This window comes from Lissotriton helveticus, chromosome 6 (assembly GCF_964261635.1).
Source record: "Lissotriton helveticus chromosome 6, aLisHel1.1, whole genome shotgun sequence".
NCBI classification, from domain to species: Eukaryota; Metazoa; Chordata; class Amphibia; order Caudata; family Salamandridae; genus Lissotriton; species Lissotriton helveticus.
The window spans coordinates 1,623,645,348-1,623,667,419 of record NC_136067.1 but is presented as its reverse complement, the minus strand read 5'-3'; the positions used below and the strand labels follow the sequence as shown (position 1 = coordinate 1,623,667,419).

The following is a 22,072-nucleotide window of genomic DNA, read 5'->3' as shown; positions in this document are numbered from 1 at the left end:
TAGACCTTTCTTTTCCCATCAAAAGACAATAAGAAGAAATTACGCACCCATGCTGCGGTCCTCCATCGTTGACTACATTTAGGTGGGCCAGCTGCCTCTTAAAATGAAGCTTGTAACTTGCATTAATTCTTAAAAACAGCATCTAGTGAACAATAAAAATATGTTTATGGTGATAACGTTCTGCAGAATTTGGCTTTGGACGTCAACCAATTTCATTTTTCATATGAGTTTCACAGTAATTCAGATTTAACAACAGATAAACTGTCTTAAAAAAAGTAAAACTGTATAAATATTAAGGTATTATGCCCTTTTGTGGTTTTGAGTGGAAAATAAATCTTTGATATTCCTGTATCCACTTCTCTATCACGTCCCTAATGACTCACTTCAGAAATGCAGAACATAGATCATAAATGCACAATCAGTATCATTACTGTTAGTAAACCTTCTGAAAGACACACCTGTTTGTTTAAATTGATGTTCAAGGTACCACTTTGTAACTGGGAGAAATGTTTGGTGCCTCTTGCATCCTGTTGCACACGACAAAATGCCACCCCAACAATATGTCAGCATCCAGCAGTCTGGAGCAAAGAACGAGTTTAGCGTTGGCGACAAACAAGATTTCTGGCTCTGCGAGGCTGGGCTCTCACGGGTGGGGTCAGACAGACAAAACTGAGCAAATGTTTCTGGGTTACAATAAATAGAAGCATTATCAATATTCCTCGCCTCCCAAGGTCCATATGCTGTTGGACTGATATGGGATGTAGTTTGCTCCCCTAAACCTTTTTGGTTTTGAATTAGATTAGGCCAACCTCACGTAAAGAATTAAGGGCTGTATCTGTAGATTTGCCGTTAGGATATTCTGCCTAACATAAACACTCTTACATATATCCCCTGTTCACCCTCGGAGTTGCCAGTGCCCACCCTTACTCGCCTCATATTTAACCCCCAGACATAGTTCTCTTTTCTCACCCTCTACAAATAATACAGGTTTGCAACAACTCTTAAACACCGAGGAAACCGAGTCCAACTCCCCCCACCCCCGCCCCCCGAAAATTCAGATATGGAACCCAACAACCCACCTCAACATGCTCTATAATTGACCCTGCTCTACTACACCTCAACTAATCGAACTCTGGGGAGAGGATGTAGCTTTCTGGCTACATCGGTCAACGTCGAAGCTGGTGGACCGGGTTCGAGTCTCTGCAAGGACGCTCAACATCCTGTGATTGTGGGCAAATCACTTAATCTCCCCGTGCCTAACAAAAATGAATGTGTCCTCATGTAACAAAACTGGTGCTATGTAAAGCGCTCTGATACCCAATATCTTCAAGTCTAATTCGTGCTATACAAAAATCTAAAAAAAAAAAAATTTTTTAAATGTAAATCATCAACACTGTCCTCTATACCATTAGGTCACTCTATCTACCACATCAATAGCCTGGCTCCAAAGTCATCCAAGTGCTCATCACTGACTAGCTACTTAATCTACGATCCCTGATAGACACCAAGCAAGAATATTCCCACACTATGGGGCCGATTAGGATTGCGGTTTTTCCGCATCCTCCGGGCCGGCGGAACCGCAGCGGAGCCTTCAAAGACCCCCCGCCAGATTAGGATGGTTGGGGGGTCAGGAAGACCGTCTGCAGCTTTTCCGCCGCGGTCGCCTTCCGACCGCGACGGAAAAGCTCTAACATGTCTGGCGGTGTCTATCAGACACTGCCAGGCATATTAGGATGTTGGTGGTCCTATGCCTTTCCACGGCGGCATTTCCGCCGTGGAAAGGCATACGGACTTTCACTTCGGGGGCCCGTTGCGGGCCCCCTGGGTGAAGGGGGGGTGGGGGGTGCACATGGGGGGTACTTATGGTACCCCCTTGCATTTGCGTACACAAAGCAGCAGGTACTGCGCGGTGCCTGTCGCTTTGTGCATGCAAATGCGATGCATGCATTTTTAACCTTGCGGCGGGTGCAGCTTGAAGCTGCACCCGCCGCAATGTTAAAGATAGAGGATGTGACTGCCACATCCTAATCTGCTCGGAGGGAACGCCGCAGCCCATGCGGACGTTCCCTCCTCCTCAGGGCTCGCGGACGGACTCAAGTCCGTCCGCGATCCTAATGGGCCCCTATGTTAGAACATATCTCAGTACCATACCTGCATATTCAACCCTCCCTAACTTCTTTTACTCAATCTCTTAAGTTCACTTTGTAGCACCAATTGCCTTATATATATGTTATACCATTTTGTGTTCACATGATTCAATGTAATATCTTAAGCCATTGCTACCATTATGTTATATTCGGTTTCTTTACTTTTGTCCTTAGGGGTTGTGTTTACTCTATGTTTGTACCTTTACTAATCATGAAAAATTACTAAATCTTTTGAAATAGAAGATTCTCCCATCTCATTTTCTTCAGCCCCAGGGCACCTAAAAACTCAGAGGTACCTGAGTAAGATTCTGGATCACAACAGCAGATTTTTCCCCAAAGTGATGTATAGCACACGGTTTTAAGTTTCCATTTGTTCGAGCCTGATAGTAAAGATTGTTTTTTTTTATTTTTTTTTATCGGTAACACTCCCAGCCTACATTCAAGCTGACCTGACACTTTAGGCATGCAAGAGATTTAATAAAGTCTTGGGCGGGGGAGGTGGGGGGGGGGGTTGGGAGGGGGCTATTCTACAGACCTTAACCCCAAGGGCCAGTTTGGTCAGGCTTACCAGATGTGCGTCTGGGCCGCCATCTGCATGTGAGTGCCAGATCAGCGTCGCTGCACAGGTGAGGGATAGCGGAAACGGTCAGCGGCCACCATCCGCTGTCCTCAGGGCTACCTGCTTCCACAGCGAGTTTGTCGGCAAAGAGCCAATTCTCCAGGGCCAGCTACTGTCATCCGCTGCGGTCGAAGCTCACAGTGTCTCTGTAGGCGGGCCGCTCTCTCACTCCACTTGGTTCATGATAGTCCAGGGCAGCAAAGAGGGTGGTGGGGTGGGGGGCAGAGAGGGCCTCTCAGGGCTGGTTTTAGCGCTGGTGGCGCCCTGTGTGACAGTGTTTGTTGGCGCCCCCACAGACTCCCTTACTACCACCCTTTAACAGTGCCCCCTAAAGTCCATAACCACTCTCTCTCAGATGTATTTAGTTATGTAGCGCCACCTATAACAGTGTAGGGTGTCAGAGCACTTTACTTCACACACACATTCCACAGAGATAATCAATCATTTGTGTGTATATCAGTGTTTAGGAAATGTTACATAAGCCAGAAGACTACAAGGCGAGTCACATGCCATCAATACTGGTAAACAGTATAGTTTAAGAGTGCCTGGTCTGGAGAAACACAAACATAACCCCATGGTTGTGGGTTACATTTAATAATAAGGATTTTGTTTACTAAAATGAACACTTTTTTTAAACATAAGAATAATGAAAGATGGAGAAAAAAATCATAATTCTCAAATCTATACCTTGCAGTTTGTATGCAGCTCTTTGATGACAAATAGTAGCTTGCTGTTCCATGTTAGGATTTTAACATCTACACGGTTAGTACCAAAAGGATCTCTCTGACAAAGAAACTGACCTATTTAAACTATGTGCACTTTATGATCTGCATGGTACACATTCTTCGCAGCAGGTATATTAACTCTCTGCACTTTTATTAAATTAGTTAAAACGTCCACTAGACAAAACCCCTTCTCTCTCCAGGAAGAACATAAATCACTGGAGTTATCTTGACATTTTAATTGTTGTATGAAAATTGTGGGAGGCCAGCAATGCAGCAGGTGCTTTTAAAACTATAAAATACTTCCAAACATAGCGCTCACTCAAAGAGTCAGCACCCGGTGCAGTGGCACTGGTCGCACCGCCCTAGAGCCGGCCCTGGGGCCTCTTATCAGAGACGTTTTAAGGAATGGGCAAAGTGGGCTCTGGCCCAGGGCCTCAGCCTTTAAGGAGGCCCCCTGAAAGAGCCAGGTCTGTTCTGTGAGCCTTGCCCTGATGACCTTGATTAATTCTTAAAGGGATTGTTTTAAATACTTTTCCCTTTAATTTATTAGGTCTCGCCTGGCGTTAGCTGCACGCATGCGCTGCACTCGCCATGCAAGGGCCTTTTGGAATCAATACAGATTCCAGATGTGCACGCGGATGGACAGAAGATGTGCACGAGGGGATGGATGCTTTACTCACGGCGTGAGACAGACGCACTATATTTTTCACACTGGAGACAGCTTGTCTACTCTTCGCTCCTCCCCTACTTCTTTCTCAGGTCGCTGCCAGCCTGCCTGCCCTTTTTTTCGCTGTCTCTCTCGTTTTTTTCGCTCTCTGCTTCCTTTTCTGTCATCGTCGTCTTTCTTTACTCCTGGCGTGAGACGGACGTGAGACGGACGCAGTATATTTTTCACACTGGCGACAGCTTGTCTTCTCTTCGCTCCTCCCCTCCACGCTACAATGAGAAAAGGCGAACTTTGGGTCTGTTACTGCTCAGGCCGTTTCGTTCAGTATGGCCACGGGAGGTCCTTCCGAGTCAGTTCACAGCAATAGTCTGTTTTTGAGATTCATTGTTGAGCACTGACCCCCCTGGCCCCCTGCTGTGACAAATCCTGCAGCTGATGCGAGTTATTATCACTTCTGTGCCAAAGTAGGTGTGCACATGTGCTAATAGACACACAAGCCACCGGATATCCATCGCAGGAGTCAAGAAGTACACGGAGGCAAGAATACTCGCAAAAGGAGCTTTGTGACATAAGGGGTGAACTGTTCATACTCCATGTGTTTTTTTTTAGCTTTATCTCCCAAATTATCCACCTCCACCATCCCTATTAGGGACTCTGTGGGGGTGGGGTGGGGAGGATAGGGGTGGAGGGTAGTGCAAGCCTTCCCCTTTCTGATGAAAAGCATCCCTTGTAGCTTGTACTGTACTGTATCTGTATCTCCACAAGTCTATTAAAGTTTGCAAACACATTTCTTTAACTGACCTTCCTGCTAGCTAGGCGCACCATCACCATGAAATGGAAAGCCTTGTTGCTACCAGCAGTGCCCCAAAAGCATGCTACTGTTTTACATCGGGCTGAAGTGTTACCTACTTTTATGAGATGAGGAGAGGATAGAGGCTTCCAGAAACACCCTATTGAAGATTTATGTGCTGGTTTTCTCTACCCCTTTAAAGAAAGTCTTAAAGACAATATCACACCCCCATGAATACACACATTCAGTGGTCTATCCAGAGACTGAAAGAGGAATTCAGAGCTCACAGCACAGAGATTACTGCTTCCACTAGCGACTGCTGGTGCATTCTGAGGGCTGTTTGAGGATGCTCACTGAGGGAGCAATAACAGAACTAGCAAGTGAACAGCCAGATTTCAGGTGTTTAGTCATGCACACAGGGTATAAATTTGACGACATCACTCAGAAGGAAACCTGCAACACCATAATCCTGAATGCTGCCTCATAATTGCAGGAACATAAGATTTCTCCTTCTGAGATCATCGCTCAACTGTCCTCAACACAACACAAAAAATTAAGAGGCAAAAGGTGATACTGAATGCCTGATAGAACGCCCTTTAATTCAATCTAAAATACCAAACTACTTTACAAGACTATATGGGCCTCCACTACAAAAAGTAGTCCAGAAGACAGACAAGGTCGACTATGAGATGAAACAGAAAAGTTTGTTGGAGGAGAGATGGCAAATGACATGGACATCACATTCATTTCATCACGTCATTTGAGGTGTCATGAGTGATGTCACTGACCATGTCATGAGTGATGTAATATGTGAGGTCATAAGGAGTGCATTGCGGAGGTGTAAGTTATAGTTAGCTCAGATAATTACAACTCCTGAATTTCTATGGATTTGTATGAGTGAAATCTGATCCTAACTATAACATCCCTGTAACAGTTTTTTTCAGTGTATGTGTGCATATATGTATGTGTGTGTGTATATATATTGGATGGGTAGCGACTATGGATGAGTGAGTGGGTGTCTGAATGGCTGTATGAGTGAGTGACTCGGTGTGCAAGTGGCTGTTTGAGTGAGTGGGTGGCTCTTTGAGAGGGTCCTTGGTTAAATGAGTTGGTGTGTGAGTGGCTGTATGTCTGTGTGAATGGCTGTATGGGTTAGCGGATGTGTGAGTGCTTGTGTGAATGGGTATGTAAGTGGCTGTGTGTGTGTGTGTGTGTTTGAGTGGCTGTGTTGAGAAGCTGTATTGGTGAGTGAGTGGGTGTGTGAGTAGCTATATGGGTGACTGTGTGGCTATGTGATTGGCTGTACGGGTGAGAGCGTGGGTATGTGAAAGCCTCTATGGAGGAGTGAGTGGCTATGTGAGTATTGGTATGGGTCTGTGTAAGAAATGGGACCCCCGGCCAGCCAGGGCTTGCGCCCCAGCCAGTCAGAGACCGCCACTCCTATATAAAGTCGACCCCTGCTCGCCCTCTAGGTAACGCGGCGCGGGCAGTCAGGCCTATCTCGGAGGACATGTGTGAAGCATTTGCGCACGCACCCACAAACCGCAACATCCCCGGCCTCCCACAAAAGGAACTCCACACGAAGTATATATGAAAATAGTCTTTGTATTAGACAGGACACATAGGGATATACACTTTACAAGGGGTTCAAGGCACGACAGGGGTTACCAGGGAAAAGGTACAGGGCAGGGCCAAGGGACCACTGCCAGTGGTACGCATCTGATGGAACTGGCATTAGAACACATATCTCCTGGGAGCTTCCTAGAACTAGCAGTAGAACTCACTCTGACCAGGGATCACATACATGAGACATCGGGTACTCAGGCGGGAAGGGGCAAGGTACATAACACAACAGAGGCCCCCATCAGCAGGGCAACACATAGTCAATCAGCAGGGCAACACATAGTAATCCTCAGCATCACATTGATATTAGTCAGCAGCACCCCCTAGGCCAGATGACCGTCCTGGGGCAGGGGCGCCTTAGAGTCTCGGTGTCCAAAGTGGCCTGAAAGGGCTCGGGCAAACCTAAACGTGGCAGCGGCCCACGAAGTGCTGGGCCGCTGAGGGACTTGGGTGGAGCCTTGCAGGCTCAGGGGGACAGGAGGGCGATGGTGGAGCCTCTCGGGGCTCAGGGAAACATGGTGGGGCCTCTCAGGGCCCAGGCAGGGCCAGGGACACGTGGTGGGGCCTCTCGGGGCCCAGGCAGGGTCGGGGGCACGTTGGAGCCTGCTCGGGGCAAGAACGGTGGGCAGGCGGGGCCCCCCTCGGGGGACCCGGCATCACTGGGGGCCCCGGGGGCCTCTGAGCACACTCGGGCTCGCGCTGGAGGGGAGGGGCGGCCACCGGCAATGTGGCCCGATGCCCCGCCTCCCCTCCGGCATCACTCACCGGTCGGCGGGCGCGCCGGTCTCTCTCCGCTCTCCGGGGCTCCCTCTCGCTCCTGGGGGCCCCGGGGGGAAGTCGCGGCAGTCCTTGGGGTCAAGCAGGGGCGCGGAGTAGGCTCCCGCTGCCCCCTGCATTACTCGGCTCTTCTTTCCTCGCCTCCACAGCTCCCCGGGCCGGCGTCCAATCACAGCGCGGCCCGGGGAGACGTCAGGAGCCAAGCCCGGGCCGCCATCCAATCACAGCGCGGCCCGGGGGAGGGCTTCACGGAGGGGTCCCGGGCCGGCGGCGGTGACTTGGGGGGAATTGGCGAGGGTCAGGCCCCCTCGGGAATGGGGCAGTAGCGAGGTAGGCACTCGCTGGGGGTGTAGAACCCCGCAGAACAGGGCAAGGGCCGGGTGGCACCGGCTGGTGGAAGGAAGCGCTCCCAGCGCTAGAAACACGGGCAAAGCGCTCCAAAGCGCTCGGAGACCGAGTGAAGCGCTCCAAGCGCTAGGGGTCGGAGGAAAGCGCTCCCAAGCGCTAGATGAGGGATAGCAAAGTCCATGGGAGAGTCCAGGACCTCAGGAGGAGTACAGCAGCTCCTAGGAGGGGCAGAGGCCCAACAGCAGTTCAGGAGCAGGGCAGGGCCCAGGGAGGCCAGCCAACCCTGAGCCCACGCAGCAGCAGCCCCTGGCGGGGTTCCAGTCAGGAGAAGCAGGAAGAGGGAAAAGAGAGAGAAAAGGGCCCACCCCCCTTTTATACAGGAGCTCCCTTTGTCTCCAAAAGGGGCAGGCAGGGAGAGAACCAGCTGGAACTGGTTACAAGGAATTTCTTGGTGCTGGCCAGGCCAGGGACACTGGACGCACCCCCGGGGGGGTGGGGCCAGCCTGGTGGGGGAAGGCCCAGCCGGCTTCAGCCAATCAGGCGCCAGCACATCTACTGCACACACACACCAAGGTCTAGAAGGGGCCCTTCCCTTCTAGCCACACGCATGCCGCATACATCATCTTGTAGCATTCCACCTCACGAGCGCACACATACCAAACACGGCCCGGCACGCCCCACGCATCAGGAACTACCAGAGCCACATACATCCCCCATGCATTCCTATGGGCGGCAGGTCTCTCTCACCACGCACACACTCAGGAGGGGAATCACCATCCCCCGGTCACATATACTAAGCACAAACTTCAGGGGTGGACCTGCCAGACGGGCCAAGTCCAACAGTCTGTGAATGGGTGAGTGGTTGTGTGGGTGTGTGAGTGGGAGTACAGGAGGTTGTATGTGATGCGAGTGGTTCTGTGGATAATGTAATCAGTAATGTCATTTGAGATGTCATAAGTGATGTGTCTGACCATGCCATTAGTGATGTAATATGTGAGGTCATAAGCAGTGCACTACGGGGGAGTAAGTTAGCTCAGGCAACTATAACTGCTGAATTTCACTGGTTTTGTATTAGTGAAATCTTAGCCTAACTATAACGTCCCTGTAACGTTTGTTTCTTTCAGTGAATTTCCAAGGCTTTTTTAATTCTATTTCCTAACTATACCGCGCCTGTAACCTTTGTTTTTTAAGTTAATTTCTAATGTTTTTTAAATTCTATTTCCTATCTATAACAACTCTGCAACCTTTGGTTTTTTAAGTGAAATTCCATGGGGTTTTTTAACTAGTAGTTGCATTTGCAGAGTGGTGGAGAAAGGGGGCATGGCCTCTGAAGACCTCTCAGCAATCCCGTTGTGGGGGACTTACTGAAGGTAACAAGAGGGGTTGTTGGCTCCCCAGTACCCTCAAGTGCCAAGGGGACTTTATCCCCCAACTAGTAGAGTGCCAGGAGGCGCATTTGCAGAGTGATGGAGAAAGAGAGCGGGCCTCTGATCACCTCTCAGCAATTCCCCTGTGTGGGACTTACTGGAGTTAACAAAAGGAGTTGTTGGACCCCAAGGACCCTCTACAGCCAAGGGGACTTCATCCCTCAATGAGTTGGCGCGTTTCAGAGCTTTTTAAAAAAAAATTATTAAGGGAGGGGAGCTGGGTACCCGCCCCCCTTCCCTAGACCAATGTCAGCGCCGGGGACCTCATTACCCGGGGTCAGGCCTTTTTTGAATGGGGGTGGGGCGCTGCGCGGCCCCTCTCCCCAAGCTGATTTTGGCCCCGAGGACCAAGCCTCTATTGTGGGTGCCCTGGTTTTACCCAGGACATCCACTCACCACCGATGGGGACCACGCAGGGCGCCTCAAGTCCCCCGTGGTCCCTGCCGCGACCCTGCCTCCTGCGGTACCCTGCATTGCTTTTACAGAGAGGGAGTTGCTGAACATGCAGCTCGCTCTCTGTTAAAGCAATTTTGCTCCACTTCTAGCAAGCAAGAGCCTTTTCAAGCTCTTGCTTGCTACAAGCAGAGAGTTGACTATGACTTGGCGGGAGCGGTAACTATAGCAAACAGCTATATCCCGGGGACATAGCTTGAATTTTGCCCCAGGAGGTGGTGGTCCCCGGGGCTGGGGGTTGGGGGGTACAAGCACCCCGGTCCATTCAATTTTAGAAAAGCCTCAGGGAGGTGGTGGTCTCCGGTGCTGTGGGAGGGTTCCTTTGCACCCCCTGCATTATTTGAAATTAAAGCCCCGGGGAGGTGGCAGTCCTCGGGCTGTGAGGGGAGGGGGTCCGCACGGCCTCCTCGCATTTTTTCAGCAAAAGCCGCATGGTGGTGGCGATTCACAGGGCTGTGGGGCACTGAAAGACCCCTTCCCAATGAAAAAGAAAATAAGCTCTGGGAAGAAGGTGGTCCCCCAGTGCAGCGTGGGAGGCAGTACGGGCCTCCCCTGCATTCACTTATTGAGAAGCCCAGCCAGGAGGTAGTTCCCAGGGCAATTATAATCCCCAGTAGGGGGGCCCATGCCCCCTTCCCCCCTATTAAGAAAAATGCTCCTGGGATCTGGCCCTTCAGGGGGCCGCTGGAGCCAGTGCTTCGTTATTTAAAAAGTTTTCAGTAAGATCCGTGGATACCGCTGAAAATGTAAAAAAGAAAAATAGTTTTTTGGGCCCTATCGATTATGTTCCTTTTGGACATTTCTGACAGTTCACTTTACAGTTGTATTTAGTGCAGTGCACATTGTTAGAGTAAATTTTCCATCTTGGAGGAAAGAACAAGCACATTTCACCATGTTTCCAAAAAATGAGGTTATGGTGTTTTGTACAAGTGATGCTGCCAAGTGCTAAGCCTCGTTTCAGCACCATATGTTTCTCCCTTCATCTTGACATTAAGGCAGCAGCAATGAACAGTGAACTTGGTGCTCCTGAGCTGTATCTATGTTGGTTTGCAGGCTTAGAATAGGCCCATGCACTTGGTTTTGCAGAAACTGCACCATCTGCCGCATATACTAGGAAGCACGGAGTGAAGGTTGCCTCTTTATGTTTCTGCAGTACAAAAGGGGGTGGTGATGGAGGGAGCATCTGAATCAATCAAACACTCACACCCAGTCAAAAGATCTGGGTTTAATCCATCACTGTTCTTTAGCCCACTCTGCCACCCCAGTTCAGACATGGCTATGTGCAAATCAGTCTGACCCTGTGCCTCATGGGAACAGTCCAGCCCGAACTGCCAAGCCATGTCTTCCCTGGACAGAAAACAAGCTTCCGAGGACCGGTTTCTGGCATTCCAGCCGTCTTCAGCCCGGCTTGCTTGAATCCAGTGGAAAAGTGAGCATGGGACTCACGTCTGAGCATACCCTGCCACACTTATGGCGGCCAAAAAGCAGTACAAAAGGGGGTGGTGATGGACGGAGCATCTGAATCAATCAAACACTCACACCCAGTCAAAAGATCTGGGTCCATCATCCCCTTTTGTAACATCTTTATGTTTCTGAGCTGCACTATCTACAGCTTATCCATTAACTCATACATTTTCTAAGTTAACAAATACACTAAATGCAGCACAGCCATCAAAATGTGCTCATTACCCTCTGCATACACAGAGCTTGGGTGATAAACATTTTCATGATTATGGGCCAGATCTTTCTGTATAAAGGAATGCATCTTGTATAGGCATGCTTTTGAGACCATCGCAATGTTAAACTAAGAACAGGTGTGTTGGGTGCAGTGTTGGGGGGGGGCATTAACACCTGGGGCATCCATATGCATAGTGATCTTTGTTGGCACAACCTGAGTCCAGAGCTTTCAGAGAGCAAAGTTCTGTCCACTTTCAATGACGGCCAACTGCCCTGGACTGAGACATTGCTCAGAGTTCAACTACTACCCTTCTGGCCACTACGCAGCAACATGCAGTGAACAGCGTGCTGAAGCCATATGATGTAGGGAATGCTCCCAAAGCAGGAGAGGAAGCAGGTCCTAGGGGGTCAAGGGACCTTACCGATGGCTACAAGGGAATATTAAGAGGCTTATCAAGGCCCAAGTTTGTCACAGCAGGAGTATCCTTCACAGAAAAGTTCTCAGATGTAGTGGTTGCATTTGTGCTGTTTGATACAATAGGCTGCAAACGTGGTAAGAATACATCAAAATCCAGTGTTTTCTGATTTCTACTTAAAGAACAAGTTACCTACCCTTCTGTAATTCCTTATCTGGTAGACTCTATGAAGCCACAGATTCCTTACCTCAGAATTTCCCCAGGGGTCAGACTGGATCTGAAAGATTTTCGAGCAGTACCCCTGCGTGCCAGTAGATGGCACCATTCTGCGCCTCACGTCAGCGACGTCTGCGCTGGAAGTGAATTGCGTGGCACTTAAATAGGCGCCACCTCGGTGCGCTGGCATCAGTTTCACGACTTTCAATGCCAGGAGCACGTAGCCATGGAGAGCACTGACCACTGGAGTGACAAACTAAGGCCCTGAGAAGGTTGTTCCCTTTCGCAGAGGGAGGAGGATGGGAGGGTAGGTAAGGAATCTGCATCTAGATAAAGTCTCTAACCGATAAGGCTTTATTGAAGGTAAGTAACTTGTTCATCTGATAGAAACTCCTAGCTGCAGATTCCTTACCTTAGAATAAATAGATACCCAAACAATACCTCCCAGGAGGTCAGACTGTGAATCCAATTAAAACAGAAAGTCCTTCAGGACCAACCAGGTATAGTGCCCGTCACGGCGGACCTGACTGTCCAGGCAATAGTGTTTGGTGAACATATGCGAGGGCCACTTGCTGCCTGACAGAAGTCCAAGATAAGAACGACGTGCGCTAACACAGAGGGATGGTCCTTTTCTGCACAGTCTTCACCTTTTATGTTCCTACATAGCCCACAAAGAGCTGAGTGCCCACCCTCAAAACTCTCCGTGGAATCCTGGACGTATGATCTGGACTCCACCCGTCCGCCACCCTGCCCAGACCCCAACGTGGCAAACGGAAATTATGTAGGTTGGATCACAAACTCATTGGATACGATCCTCCCTCTTCGCAGATCGTCCTCAAAGAGAACGCAGAAATCAGCTCCTTGGTTCTCCGACTCGCTAAGAGAGCTAAAACGCCTTTGTAGGCAACGAGAGAGAGCCTGGCGATTAGACTTTCTCCCGGAAAAAAAGACATCTTACAAAGAGGCGATCAAAGCCTACAGAGAAGGGGTCAGGACGGCCCAGGCAACCTACTACTCTGACAAAATTCTGGAAGCTAAATCAATGCCCAAGAAAATCTTCCACATTATAAAACAATGCACCAGTGTCATCAATGCCCCCCATCCGATCAAGACTCAAGATCAATGCAATGAGCTGGCGGAATTCTTTCATAATAAGGTGTTGAAAATTTACTCCACCTTCCCAACAATAGCCTCAAACCCGGATGTGACTGATTTACTTCACCCGAGAATCTCCCTCCCCCCAGACCAGCCAACTCTTGATCACTTTCCCCTTCTGGACCTTGACACCCTAGATAAAGTGGCACGCCAAGTTAAGTCGGGCTCTCCACGTGACCCAGCTCCTCCAGAAATCCTGATGCAGGCAGGTGAATCTACCTTGCCTGTAATCCTGGAACTTCTAAACTCATCCATATCTGCATGCTCAGTTCCCACTGCCTGGAAGCAAGCCATGGTGCGGGCGCTGCTGAAAAAACCCAACCTGGACCCTGATGATCACTCCAGCTACCGCCCCATCTCACTCCTCCCTTGGGCTAGCAAGGTGCTGGAGAAATATATAAATGCCCAGTTGGTCCAGTTTCTAGAGAACCACTCTCTACTACATACGTCCCAGACAGGCTTCAGACCAAAGCATGGGACTGAAACCGCCTTATTAGCAGTCACCGAAGAATCTCGAAGAATACTGGATCAGGGAGGATCAGTGGCAGTGATCCTCCTTGATCTAAGTGCCGCCTTCGATACGGTCAGCTATGCCACCTTGCTGAACCGTCTCCATAACATCGGAGTCTCAGGTGATGCATTAAGGTGGTTTGACTCTTTCCTGTCTGATAGATCTTTTCAGATCTTCGACGGCGATACAATGTCATCTAGCAAGCCTCTCAGCTGCGGAGTACCGCAGGGCTCTTCCCTGAGCCCTGTGCTATTTAATGTATATATGAAACCACTGGCTGGGGTAGTCGAACCGTACGGCATTAAAATCGTGTCGTACGCCGACGACACTCAGCTAGTGGTTTCATTGGCCCAAGAGAACAACAGGCAATCCCCGGTAGGTCTGCTGAAATGTTTAGAGAACGTGAAGGAGTGGATGACCAACTCCTCCCTCAAGTTGAACGGAGAAAAAACAGAGCTCATGCTCCTAGGCCCAGCCTCGCCAGTACCTTTCACTTCCTTGTGGCCCTGCGGTCTGGGTGTTTCCCCCACCCCCAAGGAAAGTGTCAAGAGCCTGGGAGTATGGTTAGACAAAAAGCTCTCCTTCTCCACCCAGGCCACTAAGTTGTCCGCTACCTGTTTTGGCCTACTTAGAATCTTGAGGAAGGTCCTCCCACTTCTGCCTCTAGAGGCCAAAAAAGTGGCAGTACAAGGCCTCATCCAGTCCCGCCTGGACTCAAACAATGCTCTATACGTAGGGGCCCCTGAGATGACCCTCCGGAAGCTGCAGGTGGTACAAAACTGCGCTGCACGTACCTTACTCCAGATTCCGCGAACCCAGTCAGCTAGACCTGGATTGAAAAGCCTGCACTGGCTGCCAGTGAGGCAAAGAGTGGCATTTAAGGCGCTGTGTATTGCGCATCGGGCCTTTTGGAAGACGGGATCAGCAATCAATAACAACCTTGTCATCCCCTACCACCCAAACAGGAACCTTCGGTCTACGGATGCTTTCCTGGCAGTTGTTCCTAGAGTGAAGAGAGCCAGGACCGGGGGAAGGCTGTTCTCGCTGAACACCGCCAAGCTCTGGAATGCTCTCCCCCTCACTCTTTGGTCTAACCCTGACCTGCTCTCATTCCGGAAAAAGCTGAAAACATTACTGTTCGCCAACCCCCTCTAGTCTTAATCTCCCTGTTCCGTCACATCTCTGCTTCAACTCAGCGCTTGGACGACCGTGGGCAGCAACCGCGCTTAACAAATATTTTTTCATTTCATTTCATTTCATTCTTTTGTGCAGTCAAAGTAGAATGACCACACTCTTTTTGTCCAGAAGGTGGAATCTTTCCTCCTCTTTGGAGGGGTGAGGTGGAGCAAAGAAGGGAGGTAGAGTAATGTTCTGGCCAACATGGAAGGGAGTCAAAACCTTTGGAAGGAAGTAGGCACGTGTCCAAAGAACCGGCTTGTCCGGATCGAAGTGGGTATAAGGATTGTATGCTGAGTGCCGCTAATTCGCTGACCCTCTTCGCCAATGTTATGGCCACTAAAAAGATAGTTTTTAAAGTCAAGAGCCTAAGAGGGCAATTGTTAGAGGCTCGTATGGTGCGCACATAAGAAAGGTAATGACCAGGTTGAGGTCCCTCGGAAGCATGATGAATGTTGTAGCAGGGAAAAATTTGCTGCAGGCATTTAAGTAACCTAGGCACAACAGTAGACTTGAAGAGACAAGGTTGGTCGGCAACCGCAAGAATGCAGAGATAGCAGAGAGATGACATTTAACTGTGCCCAGAGCAGAGCCCTGCTGGGACAAAGACAATGCAAAAATTAGAACCTTAGATAATGGTGCAGAAAGGGGTTCCATGTTGTGGGAAGTACACCATGACACAAGCTTGTCCCAAAAGCAGGAATATACCATCTTGGTGTAGGGACACCTGGCTGCCAGAAAAACATTACAAACTTAGGGAGGAAGGTTAAAGGCTGTCAACTGTCACAGCTCAATCTCCACACATGAAAGTGGAGGGTGTGCAGGTTTGGGAGCAGAACCCTCCCCTGTTGCTGCGACAAAAGATACTCTTGAAGGGGCAGCCTGACTGGCGCACCAATGGTCATGCTTTGCAGCCCGGGATAACAGAATCGGAGTCCCATCCAGAGCCACAAGAATGACTAGCGCCCGGTCTTTTCTCATCTTCTTGAGAACTTTGGGTAGGAGTGGTATTGGAGGAAAGGCGTACAGGATGCCAGAATGCCACTTGAGATGAAATGCGACTTCGCGCAATAGTCGCCTTGGATAGCTCTCCGGCACTCAAAACTACTGACATTGTGCATTCTTGGCGGTGGCGAACAGATGTAACCCTGGCTTTCCCCGCTGCTGAAAGAGACCTTGCACTACCTCCGGAAGGAGCCAATTATGATCCGCAAGGCATCTTCGGCTGAGTTTATCCGCTCTGACATTCAAAGATCCAGCCAGGTGTTGCACCAACAGGGAAATGCCCTGACATTCCAGCCATGTGAAGAGAAGCGGGCCTCTTGACAAACTGTCTACGACCCCCCCTGCCCTGTTTGTTGCAGTACCACATGGCAGTCGTGTTGTCCTTGAACACCTGCACCAGTCTTTCCTTTATTGAAGGAAGGAAGGCTGTCAATGTCAAGTGAATCGCCTGGAGCGCCAAAAGATTTATGTGGAGCTCAGCCTTTGCTGGAGACCATAGTCCTCGGATCTCCACCTTTCTCAGATGGCTACCCCAGCTAAGGAGTGACACATCTGTCACTACAGTCAGTTACGGTTAGGGAAGGGAGAGGGGTCTGCCACTAACCCTATCCCGGTTTGTTAGCCACCACTGCAGATCTTCCCTCCAAGATGTGGACCATGTCAGAGAGATCCCCCTGACACTCTACCCACTTGAACTTCAGGTCCCACTGCAGAGCCCAGGGCATAAGCAACTAGCATGATGAAGGAGAACATAATGCCCAACATCCTTACAGTCAGTCTCACCGAAATCCAGGCTATTGTCTGAAACTTCACAATCATAGCCTGAATATCCTGGACTCAACGCTTGGGGGATAGGCCCAAAACTGAACCGTGTCCAAAATGGCTCTGATGAAAGGGAGTGTCTGAAAGATCGGCCGTGATGCCGCCACTGGGAGTCGGGGTCCCGCAGGGCTCTATATTGAGCCCGACCCTCTTTAACATCTTTATGACCCCTCTGGCGGCATTGGCGGAGTCGTTCGGGGCCCGGATCGTATCCTATGCCGACGACACACAGCTCCTCTTCTCTTGTAAGAGGGGAGGAGATTTTAATGGAGAGAGTATCCGGGATTGCCTTGAGGCTGACTTTAGATGGTTTCATCTGAGCGGCCTCAAGTGCAACTCAGAGAAGTCTGAGGTACTCTTCTTCGGATGTGCGTCGGATCCTGACTGGCTAGCTTGGTGGCCTATTAACATGTTTCCACCATCCTGTCCATCTCTAGTAGCTAAGAACCTGGGGGTCAAGTTGGACAAGGGTCTGACGTTGAGATCCCAGATCCTAGGGGTGACGGGCACATGTTTTGGCCTCCTTAAAATGCTGAGGAGGTTTCTACCCCTTCTATCTGAAGAACATAGGAAGCTGACCGTGCAGGCTCTGATCGGTTCTAGGTTGGATTATGCTAATGTCCTTTACCTGGGCCTGCCAGAATATTTGCTGCAGCGACTCCAGGTTGTGCAGAATGCTGCCGCGAGAGCCATTTATGGCCTAAATAGGCGAGCCAGTGCTGCTGGTCTTTTGCAGACCTTACATTGGCTGCCTATCCGTAAGCGGATTGCCTTCAAGGCACTAACTTTGGCATATAAAGCCCTCCATGCTGTTGGAGCTAAGTATCTCCAAAGGAGACTCGCCTTTTACCATCCGGCCCGTTCTCTCAGATCAGAATCTTTGTTCTTGGCGACGGTGGCGCGCGTAAAAAGAGCCCGCATTGGAGGCCGCTCCTTTGGACTGCTGGCACCACAGCTGTGGAACACCCTGCCGCTGACACTCCGTGGAGCCACTAGCTTACTTGCATTTAGGAAAGGTTTAAAAACTTGGTTATTTGCTCTTTAGGTTGTTTCTTTCCTTTTTTTCTGTTATGCTTTCCACGCTGTTTTTATCACTGTGTTGTGTTATTCTGCTGTAGGTCTCATTATTAAAGCGCCGGGACACTCTTTTTGAGTAGCCGTGCGCTATATAAAAACAAATATAGCATAACATAACATAACAAAGAGAGTCAGGTGTGACTTTGGTATGTTGATAGTGAACCCCAGTGAGTGTAGGAGGTTAACTGTAGTCTGAAGGTGGAAGATGACTGCCTGGGGAGGGGCAATAGTCATGATAGGGGAGACTGGAACCCCTGACCTCCGCAGATGAGCTGCAACCACCGCCCTCACTTTTGGGAAACACTCAATGGGCGCTGGTAAGGCCAAAGGTGAGCAGGGTAAACTGGAAGTGCTCTTGGCCCACCGGGAACCACAGGTAAAGCCTGTGGGCAGGCAGGATGGGGATGTGGAAATACGTGTCCTGCAATTTCAATGCTACCATCCAGTCTCCCGGGCCTAGGGCAGACCGAACTTAGGTGAGAGTGAGCATTTTTAACTTTTTCTTTTTCAATAAGAGGTTGAAAAGGTGCAGGTCTAGGTTAGGATGAAGTCCTCTATTCTTGTTTGGCACCAGAAACTAACAAGAATAACAACAATGAACTACTTCTAATGCAGGCACCCTCTCTATGGCTCTCTTGGCCAAGAAAGCCTGCACTTCTTGACAGAGCAAGGAGAGATGGTCCTCTGTCACCCAATCGCAAGTGGGTTGCGGGGTAGCCACAAAAGGGAGGGAGTAGGCTCTTTGGAAGATCTGGAGAATCAAGTGGTCTAATGTCACTGACCACCAGCAGGGCAGGTGATGATGGCGTATCCTGTCTCCCACTGGATTCCCATGATGGTCGGAGGGCAAACTAAACAGGCTTTTAGAGGCGGCAGATATCGGGGTGGTGGACTGACTCAACCACTGGCCGCCTATCCCGTGTTGTCTACAAGACCCGTGCCCTCGGCTATGAAAAGGCTGGAAAGCCTGTTGGCCGTGGTGTCTGGGAGGATAAGGGTGCAGCTGGAGACCCCTTCTGTGGCGAATTGGGGTTGACAAGGGGTCATAGACAAGCCCAAGGGCCTGGATATAGCTCTGCTGTCCTCAAAAAGCTCAAGCGCTTAATCCGCCTTCTCTCCAAAGAGGTGAGAGCCATCAAAGGGAATGTATGCGAGGGAAGACTGAACATCCTCAGAAAAGGCAGTTGTTCTCAACCAGGCATGGTGCCGCAAGGCCACGGCCGATGAAATTGCTCTGCCTATCAAGTCACTCGTATTGAGCCCACACTTTATGGTGAACTTTGCTGCATCTCACCCATCAACAATAGCCAGAGTGAGTACGGCTCGAGCATCCTCCGAGGCTAGAGGCAGCACTTGCGCAACCGACTCCCATATTGTAATAACGGCCCAATAGAGGCAAGCAGTGTTCACTAAACGCAGTGCTAGCCTGGCTAAAGAGTACATTCTCTTGCCAAAGTTATCCAGCATTTTGGATTCCATATTTGGAGGAGTGGTAGGGAATGCACCAGTGTTAATTCTGCACGTGAAGGCTTGGACTACAAAACTCTCTGGGGTGGGGTACTGGGTTAGGAAACTTGGGTCCCCCAGGAGCGGGGAGATGGCGGCAGGCAATTGTCCTAGGCACAGGAGCCCCTGTGAAGGGCTTTGACCAGGCCCCAAGTAGGATGTTGATAAGGGCTTTGTTAAACAGGAGTAAGCTTTCAGAAGGGGATACTCCCGGCTGAAACACCTATGTCCTGCCACTGTGGTCAACTGAAGGTCCAAAACCTCAGCTGCCCTACGTGCCACCATTTTAAAGAGCAAAAACAACAATTGATGGACAGAATGCAGAACAATGTCATACATTCACCCCAGTACAGAGATCTGGGCCTAAATCCATAGTTTTTTTGCACTCCACACCACCCCAGGTCAGACATGGCCATATGCAAATCAGCCTTGACCCTGTGCCTCATGGGAACAGTCCAGCCCGAACTGCCAAGCCATGTCTTTCCTGGACCGGAATCAAGCATCCAAGGACCGGTTTCTGGCTATCAGCCTTCATCAGCCTGGATAGCTTGACTCCAGTGGTGTGGAGAGCATGGGACTCACGTCTGAGCATACCCATCCCACTCGGGGTGACAGATGCAAAAATTTTAAAGAGGCTCCCTTCTCGGTTGCCACAGTATGAGGAGAGACCTGACCAGTGTCGGGTAAGGTAGATAACCCACTGGCCTCCGTCAGCTACTCATATCAGTTGTCCTGTTTTACTTCTGGTGGCTGATAACCATAAGGGTCCTTAGACCTCTCCCATTTATCTCTCTCTCCAAGCCCATCAAATAAATAAGACCCTGGCTCAGCTCCAGGAAGCATGGACCCGGTCGGCATCAGACAATGCCCATCTTGCTCTGTGTCGAGAATAAACATGGGGCAGCACTTCCTAGGGGTGTTGGCATCATCAGCACTGGAGCAGGAACGAAGAAGGACTCTGTCTCTGCCGGCAACTCCACTCCGAATCCAGGGGCGAACCTGCCAGCGTGGGTCCAGTAGGGGCCCCTTCGGTGCCCATGGGGCTTCAAGGTGCTTCAGAAGGGCAGACCGCCCAAAAATTAGGAACATAGCCTCATAAAACTCCTTCAGCTGGGTGTGGGTCACTCCACCAAAATTGGGGAAGCACGGAGCAGACCCAAGTTCAGGTTCCGCCGACTTGCGGGGCCTAGTGTGCCGACGTTCCTGTGTCTCGTTTGAACAAGACCTCGAGAGTCGTTGATGTGACAGAGGTTTGCCGGCCAGGAGCCCGAGGGACCGCTCTGTCAGCGCCACGAGATGCATGGCGCAGCACTCCTCACACGTCTTGGGAGTTGTGGGCCAACTCGAAGCAGCACAAACACCAAGTGGGGTGTCTGCCACTGACTTTGCCTGTGACTGGCCCCTAATGGTTTGAAACCAGTCGGTTTCTTGGGTGACATAACTTCACGGCAGAAGAAAAATCTCCAAAGCGTTCAACAAGACATCGAAAAAAGCCAGTCAAAAAAAGAATGAGGGTCCGTAGCAAATGCTGTATGCCTTTCCATGGCGGAGTTTCCGTCATGGAAAGGCATGAAATATGCCACATCATAATATGGCTAGCGGTGCCTGCAAGGCACCGCCACCATATTCAGGCCCTTCTCCGCCCAGTCGCATATCCGACCGGCGGTAAAGCCCCTCGCCCTAGTAATAAGGCGGGGTGATAGGGGCTATCCGGCGGGCAGATCGCGATCCGCCCGCAATCCTAATGGGGACTCTAAGTGGCAGGCTGACAGGCCCTCTCCAAAATGTTGATGTTACTGGGCCTACTTTACCATTTTGTAAACATATCAGCTGTAGTCCATGGTCAGATTTTTACACTACTTAATACCCTATTAATTGACCTAATATGGGGCAATGGCAGATGCATGGTTAGTTTATCCAAACTTCAATTGCCACCCGACAAAGGGTGGATGGGCTCACCAGATTTCAAATCAAACTGTTTGGCTGGGCAACTACAGTGGCTTTCATACGGGCTAGCTGGTTGAAACTTGACAGAGATCGGGTACACTAATGCTATCCTAAATCGGTGCAACCGCCATAGTATATTCTGTCTGGATTCCTCCTTACCAGCTGACAGTCCCTTACTACTATGGATGACCTTCGTAATTGGAAAATAGCATTGCGCTACACCACTCCTCGAGTACCCTATGCCCCAAACATATACCTACTCAGCCTCCCCACTGCTTCTGGGACCCTGACAGCGAGCAGACTACAACCCTGGTGCAAGGTGCAGACACCATAGTATGCAACCTTTTTACAGATAGCCTCCTTCTGAATAATACACATTTTATTCATACCCAAGTCGTACCAATCACTCTTTTTTTGACCCATGCCAGCATCACATGTGCCTTCACTGGGCGCTAGGAGGCTCTTAAACCACAACCCCCCCACAAGAATTAGTCCAGGAGCTGCATACAATAGGACATGGAAGACACCTGGGTAGCTGGATAGATTGTGGCTTCCGTACACACCTGCTGGTCTCTTTGTCCGTGTTACAGACTAAATGGGAAGAGGACCTAATCCGTGGCTTCCGAGATAAGGAATGGCCATCCTTCTAGAATATCCCTGGAAAATCTCACATAATTCCTAATTTAAGTTCATTACATTTTTCCTATTACATTGAGCTTACCTCACGCTACATAAACTCCACACCATGTTCCCGACAGCCCCATCTACATGCCCATGATGTCAGGCCCCAGACGCCAAACATTTGCACATGTTAAGGGACTGCCATTTAATATCCTCTTATTGGTCACACATTAGCACCACCCTGGTGGAAATCACCGAACAAAACCACTGGCAATTGATGGAGCACTGCATTTTTGGCGTGTTTCCTAGACCCAAAGGACAAAGTAATGAGAAGTTTTGCAGATCTGGTGTTGGTATTGGTGAAACG

The 22,072-nt window shown here is 50.0% G+C and overlaps 1 protein-coding gene across 2 annotated transcripts in view; it reads right to left on the bottom strand.

The window, feature by feature from the left end:
- VPS54 (VPS54 subunit of GARP complex) overlaps positions 1 to 22,072 on the bottom strand; it is a 624,042-nt gene that overhangs the window by 71,157 nt on the left and 530,813 nt on the right. For both annotated transcript variants that reach the window (XM_078649430.1, XM_078649431.1), the window contains exon 23: positions 48 to 142. In XM_078649430.1, the coding sequence (XP_078505556.1) occupies positions 48 to 142 (95 nt within the window). The remainder of the gene's footprint in view (positions 1 to 47; positions 143 to 22,072) is intronic.